This window comes from Canis lupus, chromosome 6, assembly GCF_003254725.2.
Source record: "Canis lupus dingo isolate Sandy chromosome 6, ASM325472v2, whole genome shotgun sequence".
Classification (NCBI taxonomy): Eukaryota; Metazoa; Chordata; class Mammalia; order Carnivora; family Canidae; genus Canis; species Canis lupus.
Genome location: NC_064248.1, coordinates 1021363 through 1036388, shown reverse-complemented (window position 1 = coordinate 1036388; position 15026 = coordinate 1021363). Strand labels below are relative to the sequence as shown.

The 15026-nt window shown below is 42.2% G+C and overlaps 1 protein-coding gene across 4 annotated transcripts in view; it reads right to left on the bottom strand.

The window, feature by feature from the left end:
* LOC112643346 (S-adenosyl-L-methionine-dependent tRNA 4-demethylwyosine synthase TYW1) overlaps window positions 1-14575 on the bottom strand; it is a 246258-nt gene extending 231683 nt beyond the window's left edge. For 3 of the 4 annotated variants that reach the window (XM_035718172.2, XM_035718168.2, XM_035718171.2), the window contains exons 1-6: window positions 14386-14574; window positions 13526-13656; window positions 12800-12952; window positions 6667-6768; window positions 4651-4845; window positions 2959-3180 (exon numbers count right to left, since the gene is read on the bottom strand). In XM_035718172.2, the coding sequence (XP_035574065.1) occupies window positions 2959-3180; window positions 4651-4845; window positions 6667-6768; window positions 12800-12952; window positions 13526-13656; window positions 14386-14389 (807 nt within the window). In that variant the 5' untranslated portion in view covers window positions 14390-14574. Of the gene's footprint in view, window positions 1-2958; window positions 3181-4650; window positions 4846-6666; window positions 6769-12799; window positions 12953-13525; window positions 13657-14385 lie in introns of all 4 variants that reach the window. The other variant, XM_035718170.2, reaches the window with a different exon arrangement.
* Between the last annotated feature and the right edge of the window lie 451 nt (window positions 14576-15026).

Below are 15026 nucleotides of genomic sequence, written 5' to 3'. Positions count from 1 at the left end.
AAGTAACATGACAGCACACAGGACAGATGGAAACATACATAGTCACAGTAATGACACAACAAGTTACAGTCTAGCCAGAAAGTGTGATACATAGGAAAATGAGAGGAAGGGAAGTTATACTGGATATGCATGTCCGTGTGAGTGTAAGAGAGAGCAAGAGATCTCGAGATGTTTTAACAAATTAAAAAATAGCAAGGAGGGACTATTATTTACGAATACAGAGGTAAATATCTAATGAAAAAGCTAGAATTAAAAGTGATTGCCCAAGAAAAATAAGAGTTAGAGTAAGGTAAGAAAGCATAGATTTTCATAAAAGCCTGGAAGTACTATTTGAGGGTTTAAATGTACAAGTGTTACTTTTGACTAAAAAAATTTTGTTTACTTAGGTCTGTTTAAATGTTAAGAACCGAGGGTGATATCAGCAAAAATGGCAGAGTAGATAACTCCAAGGGCCCATCTCTGACCAACTCCCAGAGTTCTCACAAAGGTTTACAAGAACCAAGTGAACACAGAATCAAGAAAAAAGAGACTTGGGGCACCTGGATGGCTCAGTCGGTTGAGCATCCAACTCTTGATTTTGGTTCAGGTCATGATCTCAGGGTTCTGGGATCAAGCCCCACATCAAACTCCATGCTCAGCGGGGAGTCTGCTCCAGATTCTCTCTCTTCCTCTCTCTCTGCCTCTCCCTCCACTTGAGTGCATGCATGCTCTCACATCCTCTCTCCCTCTTTCTCTAAAATAAATAAATCTAAAAAAAAGAAAGAAAAAGGAAACTTAAAAATGACATTATGACATTCAAGGAAACCTGTCACAATACTACCTGGAATACAAGCTAAAGAAACAGACCTCAGAAACCACGCACAATAGACAGTCTTTACAAAGATGGTTTTTAAGTCCCTAAACAATTACAACCCAGCAAACTACAAAAATAAAACTCTGAGGAGGAGAAAGAATTTGATTTCCAGAGTTAACACATTATAATATTAAAAACTTGCAGCTTTCAACACAATATTACAGCGTGTGCAAACATCTAAAAAGATCTGGCATATCCACAGGAGAAATCAACTGGAACCATCCCTGAGGACACGCAGGCCATGGACTAGATAGAGGCTTTGAGTCAATGGTCTTAAATACGCTTCAAGAGCTTAAGGAAACCAGAAGAACAATGTCCCAACAAACAGAGAGCATTGATACAAAGACAGAAATTATAAAAAAGAAACAAATTCTTGATCTGAAAAGTCTAATAACTGAACTAAAAATTTTACTTGGGAGTTTCAGGAGCAGATTTGGGCAGGCAGAAGAACCAGCAAACATGAACACAGATTAGCTAGAAACTGGCCAGGGTGAAAACAAACAAATGCACCAACACATACAAAAGGGGCACTCTGAAGCAGGCGGTGTTTGCACAAGACTCTGAAAGCTCTAAACACCACTAGATTATATCCTTATCTTTATGTACATGAATTTTACCTCAATTTCTTTTAAACAGCGTAAAATAATATTAGGACCAAGGGTGGGGGGGGGGAAGATAACCAAAGGTAAGCAAAGAGACTAGCTAGAAAAGAGAACAGAAAAATGAAACAATAGCTGAAACATACAAAACAAAGGAAACCTTTGTTTATTACTTGCTTTTCTTGTTCCTTTGAACACAGGTGATTCCAAGACATGTTTATAAATTTACAGAGCAATCTAATAAAGAGGAAGAAACTAACAGTGCAGGGAGACAGAGAAAACACAGGGACAAAGCCCTTGATTCCAGAGCATGTACAGAGTGGCTATGGCAGGACTGACCCATGGCCATCAACTTGGGGACGATGTGAGGATGGGGTGCGGGGCATTATAGGAGGTCCCTGGCAGCTTCCTACAAGACCTGGAGGAAGGAACAGGAAGAAAAAGTATTCAACAGTCACCCTAGAGAGTGAGAAAGGGAACTTCCACAAGCATGCTGGACACTGCTGGGCAGGTCTGAGTGCACACATGGACCTGTGGTCATGGATCCAGGGTCAAAGAGCAAGCAGTCAGCAAAGGGGAAGAAGCCAGGTGGTAGGTTTCAACCTAGCTTGGGGTTTGGTCATTTGGGTTAGAAAAAGGACTGGAAGGAAGGCAAGGCCATTGAAGATGTTTATAAAAGAATGAGTATAAAATCTAAACTGAGTAAGGACAGAAGTGAAGTAAAGAGTTTTCACTATACAATGAAAAAGGCATGGGATCAAAAGCATTTTAAAGTATTACACCTGAGGTCATTGTTGAGGTCACAGGAACATGAAATTTCAAAGGTGACCAGGGAAGTGAAATGCCAAGGTCAGCAAAGACAATGGCACCTGAAGACATGGAGGCCAGGCACCTAGCAGGCAGGATGCTGGTTAATACCCACACTGATGGCTTTGCCCCAAAGGGTAATGACAAGAACAAGGTGGAAAGAAAGTGAGTCAGAAAGTAAAGTGGTTCCTGCTCACCAAGTGAGCAGTTGGCCAAAGGACAACAGCAGCAGTGAAGAGCCTGCTGACATGAGCTTCCAAAGAACAAAGGTCCCTGAACAAGGACCAAAGAGACGTGCTTACAATGTGAGGGACAAAGACAGGAAGCTAAGATGATGGGCAGTCTTCTAGTTTGAGAGATTAATGGAGTCATTCAGAAAGAAGTCAGGAGAAAAATGTAGTTGGGGATACGAAGGCAGGAGCCTTCTGGGACACACCTAACCTCAGGCCTATGTCTCCTACCTGCCAACTATGTAGAAGACGGCCACTCTGGCAATGCAACCATTAACGCAGAGAAACAGGAAAGTGTCCTGAACACACACTGGCTTCACTAGGAAGGCCAACCCAAAAATGCCACCAAGGGAGCTGCTGATCTTCCTTCTAACCAGATGTTAGAAGATGTTTCTCAGGGCAGAGGTAAGGTCCAGCATCCCCACACAAAGGAGGAAAACAGTGAGACACGGACACAGAAGCTCCATACCACGGATGATTCACACTGGCCTCTCTTGCAGTTGCCGTCACAAGGCTTTTTCTCTCCTTTCTGAAGTGCCTGCAGCCGGGCGAGGAACTTGGTCTTCCAAACTCTGAAGTCTGCCTCGATGCTGCCATGTTTGCTTTTAACCACGTCACAGTCCCCCTCTCCTCTAGCCACCACACGATGAGCACCAAGCATCCAGAGCCACTTATCAACATTCTTGCCAACCTGCAAGAAGATGGAGGAGCTAAGACACAATCCTCTACATCATAGGCTTGAGGATTGCTCTACAAAAGGCCCAAGTTCTGGGACTTCTGGGTGGCTCAGCGGTTGAGTGTCTGCCTTTGGCTCAGGGCATGATCCAAGCTCCAGGATCGAGTCCCAAATCAGGTTTCCCATGGAGAGCCTCCTTCTCCCTCTGCCTATGTCTCTGCCTCTCTCTCTGTGTCTCTCATGAATAAAAAAATAAAATCTTTGGGAAAAAAAAAAAGCCCCAAGTTCCTCTGGGAGCCCATCACTGGCTGTTGGGAAGAGGGAACTGGGCCTAAGCTGGCCCTCCAGCCCCACCTGCAACCTGCAAGCACTACACTGGTTACATTCTGGTAAGATCCTGCAAAAGACTCTTTTTAAACAAAGGGACAAATCCTTTTATTAAGGTAAGGGTTACTACCTATAAAAAAGACTTTGAAAACTACTATCCTAAAAAAAAAGAAAAAAAGAAAAAAAAAAGAAAACTACTATTCTAAGTCATGGTCAGAATAAAATAACTAATTAGCAAAATAAATCTGTTCCAAAATATAGCAAAGCCCATTTTAATAGCAAAGGGCAAATGCAGCCCATGCAAGACTCATGACTTTATAAACTCAGAACTTGAATGAACTTGCAAACATTAGCAGTTAAGGTGAGGTCCAGGGATTACCAAGCACCGCAGTCAAGAGTTCAGACACTTAATAGGCTTTCTGAGTGGCAAGGCGTTAAACAAAACATTTACCTATCTGAATTGTACCAGTTTTGGGGTCTAATTCCCTTGAAAATATGAGCAGAAATACACATCATGATAGTACAACTGAATTAAAACAAGCTTAAAGAAAGGTCTCCACTTTCAACTTTACTCACATTCTACCAAAGACAGGTGAGCCAGGCTGGGCCCATTTTGGGAAGAAGTATGTTTACAAAAGTTCTAGTAACTGTTCAGAACCACAAGAAACAGAGGCTCTGTTTTCATTTAGAAAAAAAATCTAGGAAAACAATGTCTTCTTACATAAAAGACAATGAATGTTTTTCTTCTATTTCCCTTTAAAAAATAACATTAAAAGACGAGGAGTTCAACTGCATTCAGAGTTATAGCTTGAGCCATAAAGATTGTTCAACAACAGAACAGGCAGCTGAGAAAGTCTAAAGAAGCAGTGATCTTCTATCCACAAGGTCCTGCTGGGACAGCAGACTGGACTCAATGGCCATGAATCCAGACCACTGTGACACTGGACAATAGAAGGTATAAGCATTTTATTCCATAAAAATGTACTTGAGAACCTACTATGCACCAAACTTGGATACATGTGTGTAGCAATGCCCCACTACAGAGAGTAACACAAAAAGTTTATTACAAAGCACCAAAGTTTGTGGACTATTTCATATACACACGTCTGTGAATTTTATTAAAAGAGAATCTATCCCTATAATTCAACACATACCTACCTTGTTGAAGTGGCTGGCATAGACAGAATTTCCTAGGCCAAATACAGCGTATCTCATGCCCTTTAGGTAAGTTTTGCCAAATCGAAAATCACTGGATGCTTCCTCTAACCATTTGCAGAACCACACTGCACTTTCGGTGGGTTGACCGTCTGTATATGTAGCAACCACGAAGGCACAAACGTTTTTACTAGTAACCTAAACAAGAAGTAATTATTTCAGAAGAATATTCAAGATACAACTTATCAGTAAAGAAAACCCTTTTTAAAATGCTGACATCCACATCAATACTAATCTCTAAGGACAAAGGGTGCTTTCAAGACATTACTCATTTTCAAAAGTGAAAGAAAACAGAGCAAGGACACCTTGCATGGGGAGAAAATCCAATGTCTGGCTCCTGTCGATATGTCCCTGGGAGCCCTTAACCATACATTCTATCCCAATTTCAGACACTAAATTTCTGTCTCTCCAATTATCATATTAGAAACAAAATCCAAACCAGTCAAGAAGAAACACAGAGATCTTTAAAAATACCTAAAAAAATAATGCAACAAAACTTTTTTTTAAAGATTTTATTTATTTATTCATGAGAGACTGGGAGAGGCAGAGACACAGGCAGAGGGAGAAGCAGGCTCCCTGTGGGGAGTCTGCTGTGGGACTTGATCCCAGGACTCCAGGATCACAACCTGAGCCGAAGGCAGACACTCAACCACTGAGCCACCCAGGTGCCCCACAACAAAATGTTTTAAATGTAAAGTAACTTAACACTTGGCACCATCACCTACGTGGGAGAACAAAATACGCCTTCAGTCCTGTTAGCCATGGTATTCCACCTGCTTGAAGGCACCTTATAAATTCCAGTCATGAGCTAAGTTATAAGCAATCCATTATTAAATAATAAAGTTTCAAAGTTTGCTAATAATCTTTCACAAGTAATTCTGAGAAGATTCAAGCTCATTCATTTGCACTCCACTGTTCTCTTAATGGGGGAAAGAAATAGTTACAGCTAGATTATCCACTATAAAGGGACTGGCTAGCGGCGCCTGGGTGACTCAGTTGGTTGAGGCTCAGCCCTCTGCTCAGGTCGTGATCCTGGGTCCCTGCTCACAGGGAGACTGCTTCTCCCTCTGCCTCTCTCTGTGTCTATCTTGAATAAATATATAAAATCTTAAAAAGAAAAAGGGGGAGGGGCGGGACTAGCAAACTATGTCTCACAGGCCTAGTCCAGCTCACTGCCTATATGTTTGTTTGTTTGTTTGTTTGTTTAAATAAAGTCTTACTGGAACCCAGCCACACAGCCACACTCATTCATTTACATACAGCCTGTGGCTGCACAAAGCTGATATTTACTATCTGGCCTTTTAGGAAAGAAGCTCACCAACCCCTGCTCTAGTGCTTCCCCAACTTCAGCTGTTCCAGAACCACCTGGAACACCCATAAAAATAGTCCCACATCCAGGGCTAGGCTGCATTGCTAACAAGTTCCCAGGAAGTGCTGATATTGCCAGTTGAACCACTACTATAAGGCCAAACTCCCCTGAATATAACTAGGAGAGGGAGGGGCATTTCTCAGATGAAGAAATTAAACCCACATAGATATTAAGTAATACATGGAGATCACACAGGTAGGAAGAGATTTCTCTAACTCCAAAACTCATATCTTTCTGCTACCCAAATGGCTCAATCTCTCAGTGAGCTCACACATGGCTCAAAGGCTCAGCACACTACCATCAATCACAGCCCTCACTTGATTATGAGCTCCATAGCAGGTAGGAGGAGGGAACTTCAAACCACCCAACCTTTCCCACCCTTACCCCCACCCCAGGAAAGACCACACACCAGTGGACCAGGTCCCACACCACATATCTAGCACCTCTGACTAACACTGAAAACTCAACCAACTTAAACTCCTTAGCATAAAAATTAAATTTATTCTGAAGATTCTATTCATCCCAGAATGCAGGAGGACAATTACATCTGAGAGTTTGGACTAAAGAAAAAAAATAACATAATTACCAACCTCTTCTACTAGTTGATCATCTGGATCATATTCTTTCAGATTAATAACTGCCACAGGCAGATCTAGGGAGGTGACTGCTTCAGCAAGACTTGTTGCAAATCCCTAATAGGAAAAAAAAATCACATAAAGTCTTCAATAAGCTAAATAAGAATAATACCATCTTCATTTATCCCCATTGCCAAAAGAATAAGGCATTTATCGTGAAAAACTTTTCCTCTGACATTTATCATCATAAACACAAATACTATTGTCACTTCTTCCATTTTCTCAAGCATCTCTATAGAGATCAATCATTCAACTGTGGGATGTGGGATACCTGGGTGGCTCAGTGGTTGAGCATCTGCCTTTGGTTCAGGTCATGATCCCAGAGTCCTGGGATCAAGTCCCGCATCTGGCTCCCTGAGGGAGCCTGCTTCTCGCTCTGCCTATGTCTCTGCCTCTCTCTGTCTCTCTTGAAAAAAATAAATAAAATCTTTAAAAGAAATAAAAATTTTAAATTACCAAAAAAAATCATTCAACTGCACAGTTCTCACTGTGTAAGTATATATGCAGATAAATCTAAATTGGTTTTTTCACATTTCAGCTCCTTTGCCCCAGTAGAATAAACAATAAGAGGGGAAAAAAAGGAAAAAAGAAAGAAATAAGAGGGAAGAGAATATGATATATGAGAAATCTGACACATTTCTGGAAGATACAAAGCAAACAAAAGCACGGCTGACAGGGAAGAGAAAGCCCTAGAGGAAAGCCCATATGCGTAACACCACCAGAGGTCCTGGATTCAGAGTCAGTCACTACAGTGAAGCTGGAAGAGAACCCTGGGGCAGAGAAGAACCAATCAGCAGACAATTCGTATATGGGACAAGTGCACAGAAAGCCTAGGCAAGCATCTGCCCTTTACCTCCAGATAAAATTCCCACTAGTTCTTCTCCAAACAAAATGAACCAAGTATCTGGAGAAAGCTAAAACTTCTAGCCACATGGTGGCACTCTGGAAAACACCTTTTTATTTTTCACTTAGTAGTCTAACACTTGGCTCCTCACCTCCCAGGACTAGAGCATGTATTAATTTACTGTGTATCATCCATGCCAGTCTCAGTTCTGGGCAATATTACACAACAGTGAACAAGACACCCATAGTCCCTGCCTTCAGGGAGCTTATGTTCTAATGGAAAGAGACAGAACAAACATGGACACGAGAAAACATACAGTTCATCAGATGAGAGCCAATGCTGTGGAAGAAAATAAATCAGGATAAGGGGAAGGAACACAGGATTACAGGTATGGAACAATTGTTATTTTACACAGGGAGGGTCAGGACAGGTGCCTAAGATTAAAAAAAAAAAAAATTCAGGGCAGCCCGGGTGGCTCAGCAGTTTAGCGCCGCCTTTGGCCCAGGGCCTGATCCTGGAGATCAGGGATGGAGTCCCACAGTGTGCTCCCTACATGGAGCTTGCTTCTCTGTCTCTCTGTCTCTCTCTCTCTCTCTGTCTCTCATGAACAAATAAATAAAATCTTAAAAAATAATAATAATAATAAATATTCAGCCTTTGTCCTGAGTTCCTGGCACAGAGCTCCTAAAGCCCTTGTAACTTACTGACTTTGCTATGCTAATGAAATAACTCATGGGGAGGCGGGCCCCAGGTAACTTCAGGATGGGGGCTAGTCACGACAAAATCAACCATGCAATCAGAGGTTTAGAACATTCAGCACCATCACTCCCAGTGAGTTCAATCATCCATGGTCAATGATTTGAAACCATTAAAACCACTCAATGACAGGATTCAAGGAGTTTCTGGGTTGAACACACTGATGTGCTGAGGAGGTATGGGCAGAGAGAAGGCATGGAAGCTCTGAGCCACGCTCCTCCCCCAAACCTTGCCCTATGCATGTCTGCCATTTGTCTGTTTACCTGTATTCTTTACAATAAACCAGTAAGCACAGTTTGGCAATTTCTTAAGTTCAGTGAATCTGTCTAGGAAATTATCAAACCTAAAGAGAGGACTATGGGATCGAATTTATAGCTGGTCCAGTCACAAGCACAGGTAGCCCTGGGACTGGTGACTGACTGGCAGCTGACTGGCAGCTGAGGTGGAAATAGTCTTGCAGTCTAGGCCCTTAGATCTGTGGAGTCTGACAACTCTGAGTAGTCTGTGTCACAACTGAAGAGCCAACGTGGAAAAACAACAAGTATTTGGTGCAAGAGGCCTCAGAGGTAAAGACTTGAGCCAAACCTGAAAGACATGAGAGAGCAAGCCATGAGGTTACCCCAAGCAGACGAACATTTAAGTGAACAGATCCGAAGGAGGGAGCAGGCTTGGCAAGGTTAGTAAGACTAGAGACGTGGGGACAAAGGACAAGAGGTAAAAGAGATAATGGGAAAAAAAAAGAGAGAGATAATGGAGAACCAGACATGAGGGCCTCCTGGCCACTGCAAGGGTTTTGATTTACTCCAAGTGAATGAGGTCACTGCTGGGTGTGAAGCTGAAGGAAATGTGATTTCACTGAAGTTTTCAAAGTCTGAGCTGAGTGGCTGCTGAGCTGAAAGGACACTCAAGCCAGGGGAGGGGCTGTGCAGCACTAAATGAGGGGGACCCACAAGCAGAAACGTGACCACAGACAGAGGCAGAGGGGTGCCGTGAGGCAGGGTGCTGAGAAGTGACTGGCATCTGGACTCATTTTGAAAGTAAAACAACAGCATTTACTATAAATTGTATAGGAATAGGGATCCCTGGGTGGCGCTGCGGTTTAGCGCCTGCCTTTGGCCCAGGGCGCGATCCTGGAGACCCGGGATCGAATCCCACGTCGGGCTCCCGGTGCATGGAGCCTGCTTCTCCCTCTGCCTGTGTCTCTGCCTCTCTCTCTCTCTCTCTCTCTCTCTGTGTGACTATCATAAATAAATAAAAATTTAAAAAAAAAATTGTATAGGAATAATAGGGAAAAGAGAGAATTCAAAGGGTTTTGGGGGTTTTTTTTTTATTTTGTTTTGGTTTGTTTTTTAGCAGGAAATCAGAATGATGAAATTGCCATTTACTGAAATGGTAAAGATCCTAAATGGAAAAGTTTGTGTAAAAAATTGAGAGTTCAGTTGGAATGTACTAATTTTGGGATGCCTACTAAACATCACATCAAGATCTAAGATAGGCCACTGGATATGAGTCTGGAATTGAGGGGAACAGTTCATACTAAAACATAAATTTAAGAACATCTGGGTGGCTCAGTGGTTGAGCATCTGCCTTTGGCTCAGGGAGTGATCCCAGAGTCCCAGGATCAAGTCCCGCATCGGGATCCCTGCGTGGAGCCTGCTTCTCCCTCTGCCTGTGTCTCTGTCTCTCTGTCTCTGTCTCTCTCATGAATAAATAATAAAACTTTTTTTTAAATAAAAACATAAGTTTAGAGTCCACCACTGAATACAGGCAGATCAAATACAGCCCTCCATTTGTTTCTACAGGATCCCTCCTGGGATCCAGTCATGCCATTTATTTACACGTTGTCTGTGATTGTTTCCACACTACGCCACAGAGCTGAGTAGCTACAACAAAAGACTGTATGGCTCACAAAAACCACAAACCTAAAAACATATAAAATAAAACATCTTGCCCTTTATAGAAGAAGCCGGTCAAACTGTAACTAATGTAAAGCTCTAGATAACAAGATCCCTTCGTACAATGAGTACAGATAAAGACATGATCTCAAGGACTGTGCCCCAGGACACTTCTATCTTAAAGATCAAGAAGATGAGGGGAAATCTGCAAATGACAGTAAGGAAAACTAGCCTTGGCCAAGTAGGAGGATGACCCAGAGAACACTGTCAAGTAAGATGAAGAGTGAGAATTCATTAGCAACATAGAAGTCAATGGGAACATGTTGGGGCATGTGAGCTCCACAAGAGTGGTCCAAGGAAAACAAGAGTAGGGAAATTGTGGAGATGTGGAGACGGTGGCACAGACACCTTCAAAGGACTTTACTCCAAAAAACAAAAAACTGAAGTGGTAGTTAGAGGAGGGAGGTGGGCCAATAGGTCACATGACATGCCCTGACCCACGATGCACACAGCATCTGGTAAAAACTTAGAATTAGAGAACACAAACCTGTTCACTCATTAACAGAGTAAATCCACAACAGCTATCCCGTCATTCTGTCGTAAATATTAACAGAAAATCATGGACCACCAAGATGAGACGAGAATAAGCAGGAAAGAGAAATTGCAGCATCAGAAAAACTGAGAAAGGAGATAAATCAGGAAGCAGAAAAACGAATTTATTCAGATATTTTTTAAGTTATTAATAAGGTAAAATTGAAAAAATGGCATTTTTGCAACTAAAAACTTAATAGCTAAAATAAAACATTCAAAAAAAATGTTTGAAATTGAAATCCCACAACCCAGAATAAAAAGTTACAAAAAGTAAGACAGAAAATATTAAAGACAAGGCATCCAGGGACACCTGGGTGGCTCAGTGGTTGAGCATCTGCCTTTGATTCAGGTCATGATCCCGGAGTCCTGGGATTGAGTTCCGCATCAGGCTTCCTGCATGGAGCTTACTTGTCCCTCTGCCTGTGTCTCTGCCTCTCTTTCTCTCTCTGTCTCTCATGAATAAATAAATAAAATCTTGGAAAAAAAAAAAAGACAAGCCATCCAAAAACCCTAACATCCAACTAAGAGTCCCAGAAAGAAAAAAAAAGAAAACGGAAGGGAAAAATAGTTGCCAAGAAACATTAGAAGAAATGCTCACAAATCTTCAAAAGGGCCCAAGTGTCCAGCACAATAGCTAAAAAAAGAACCAATGCAGACAGCTAAAAAAAGAACCAATGCAGACACCATCACAAGAAAGTTCTGAACATCAAGGACAAAGAAAGGATTCTAAAAGCTTCAAAAAATAAGCAACAACAAAAAAAAAAAAAAAAAAAAAAATAAGCAACAACAAAAAAAAATCATGTCATATACAAAGGAATGAAGAGACTAGCCTTCTAAAGACAATGAAGTGACACCTTCAAAACTGTAAGGAAAAACTAATCTTCCATACCCAAACAAATATGAAACCATTAAATGTGAAAGCAAAGAAATTCAAATGGCACAACTTTAAGGAGGGGCATCTAACCCATATCAACAAAGAGGTGGCCAACAATAAAGCCACTGAGATTTAAGGAATGTCTGTGTTAACTAATATAAGCAGTCGATAACTTTTAAACTAGCTTTGATAATCTAGAAACACAACACGCACAGGTTAAAAATACAGCCATCAGAAAAACTAAAAATAAAAAATAGTTAAAAAGAGATTCACTAGAGAGTACTTTTCATTATGAACCCTCCATATGCCTGGATTTGTTACAATCTGCAGTGTTGACCTGATCTTTCAAAAAAATTATAAACACATGAGAGAGGCTATGAATGAGATCTTTTATAATAACATCAAAAGACTTTGTTTTGGCTGCTCTGACGTCATTTTTACATTTCTTCAGTTTCCGGCCTCTCTTGCTTAGGGTTGAACTTAATATTTTGTGACCTTCAACTCAGAACTTACACTGAAGTTCTGAAAAACTAAGAAATATTGTTCTACAAAACATCCACAAGAGGGCAGTCCAACAATCTTTAGTATTTAGTACTACAGAAAAACAGACGTTGATTCGTTTATGTTCGCCTTAGAATCTTTACCTAGAAAGCACTAAATAGCTGTGGTCTTCACGATGAAGAAACCTGCAGCATATACATCTACAGCATCTATCTACTTTAAACAGTATTCAATGTCTATTATTAACACTCTTAACACTATTAAGTCAGAATACATCGTATTAAGTAGATATGTGAAATTGTGAAAGTCAGGGCCCAGACGGGCCCCTACTGCTAACAGTCCCTTTTCACTATCTCCTACTTCTACACCAACCATCAATAACAAGCTTAGAACTCTCCATTCTCCTCAGGTAGAAGCAAGTTTCAGACAGTGACCATCAGACACCACCAACCAGCTGGAATTGGGCACAAGAGATAAAAATCCACCCACCACCCCAGAAAGGAAAAATGTATGTTGGAAAAGGGAAAAAAGAAGATTGGAAAAAAAAAAATTAGAAGAACCAATTCCATTTTTAGAAGCAATCTTATATCAGAAAACCCAAGAAAAAGTATCACGTAAAGTTTTTACCTTTGCTGTTCCAGTCTGGGAACCATAGAAAATCTTCACTCCAGATACAAAGACTTCCTTGTTTTGAAGAGAGATACAACCATTTGTCATCAAATCCCCGGTTGCTTTTGGAACAGATTTCTCCTGTGATTTCTTGCCCTTTAAAATAAACAACTGCACAAAATTCATCAAGTTTGAATCTTTTTCTAACTCCAATAGGGATGAAAACTAGCACAGATACTGATTTTACTATTCTGTTAATCTTTCTGCTGTACTCTGCAAATATTAACCTCTTGGTATAATTAGGTCCTTTAAAGGCTGGATCCACATTTTTTAAGACTGTAAAGATTCCTAAGACAAAACTATATGTACATTCACCCATAATGTGCTTTAGTGGAGTAACAGTAGGAATTGATTTACTGATCCTTAATTATGGTAAGAAAAGAGAAGACTACTGTCCCTTGAAGACGCTAAACAGATTTTTTTTTACAAAAGTTTTAGTTTTCATTACAAAATCTTCCTGTATCTTAAGACTGAGACTCCAAAGCCCAGCAAAGAGAACATAAATAACTTAGTCTATAATAACTGAGAATAAATGATTTAGGCATTAAAAGAAAAGGTCTGGAGACCAACAAACATTAAGAGTGACCTTTGTTCCTCTTAGCTTTCCTGAAAATCTTAGAAAATCTGCACTGTAAATTATAAATCTAATGCCTTAATACTCTCATATAAAAAATAACCACTTACCTGCTTCCTGATGACAATCTGGAAACAAATCCAAAGGCTAATGCCAAAGGCAAAGCCCAAATATATGTAAAACCTGTTTATCCATAATGATATCACAGGTGAAGAGAAGTCCCATGTATCCGAAAAAGGATCTAAATTTAAAATGACACATACACGTAATTTTATTTAAAGCTACATATACAAAGCTACTCATCCTTATTTTTAAGAATAAAAAATAAAATAAAACCAACTTTCGTATTGAACTCGGCTAAGAAACCTATAGAAAAATCAACTCTAATAAAAATAATAAACCACTGCATGTAAACGATAATGATAAAGTTAACATAACGATAATGCTAACTCCGAAAAAGACACAGAATTGTTCCTTCATTTGGACAGAGCATTAGGAAGCAAAGAACTCGAAACTCTTCGTGTGGAATCGTGAATTAACTTTGCTGTTTTCTGTGGCCCATAAGAAAATGAGGGGTTCTCAACCGACATCACACCTCTTGTTTGGGAGGGACGTATGGCTGCAACCGGCCTCAAACGTCGAACCGGGAGGCAGTTTCGGAAGGGGGAACCTGAATGTACAGGCGGGAAGGCCCGAGGGCCCTCAACACACGTGGGCAAGCGGAGTGAGCAGTTTTCTCGTCGTTTCACTCGAGGCCAGAGGCACAGCTCCCTCTGCTCTCAGCCCCAGCCTCACGAGGCGGAGCCCGGCGGCGCTCAGCCGCTCGGGCCCGGGCTGACGAGCGCCGCCGCCGCCGCCGCCGCCGCCTCTGAAGGACGGCCCGACCGCGCGCTCCGCCCCGACAGGCTCCTACACAGACGGCTTCCTCTCCCCTCCCGCCTCACGGATTCTGCCCGCCGGGGGCCCTTACCCATTCTCTTCAGAGCCCAAGCCCTGCGGCCCGACACACGAGGCCTGCAGACCTGAGAAACCTGGCGGCCGGCGAGGACATCAGGGGACGACTACAGCTACCTCGGAGCACTAGCGTCGCACCCCAAACCCGCCGCGCCGGGGGCCGCCATGCCACTCGCCAGCCCGATGGGATTGGCTCAGAGGGGAAGGGGCGGGCCCCGAGGGAAGCCCCGCCCAGAGCTCCGCGCGTTGGAACCGCAGCCCTCCCGGCCCCGCTCGGATTGGCTAAGAGGGGAAGGGGCGGATCCCAAGGGAAGCCCCGCCCACGGCTGAGGGACAGCAGCGCGGAGCCGGTCCAAACGCTCCCGTTTTGGAGCCGAGGGGCAAGGGGCGGGCCCTAAGGGAATGAGGCCATGGAAGGCGGGGCACAGGGGAAGAAACCGGGGAAAGACGGCGTTGAGGGGATGTCGTCAACCGAATGCAATGTTTGGTCCCGTTTGGACCTCAGTTGAGACACACTGTAAAAAAGGCATTATTTCGGGAAATTTGGCTATGGCCGGGCTGTTAGAGGGTATTAAGAACCTCGGTCGATCTTGTTGGGTGCGTCTGTGAGAATACAATGACGTGTTTAAAGCTAGGAGCTTGTCACTTGCTTTAAAC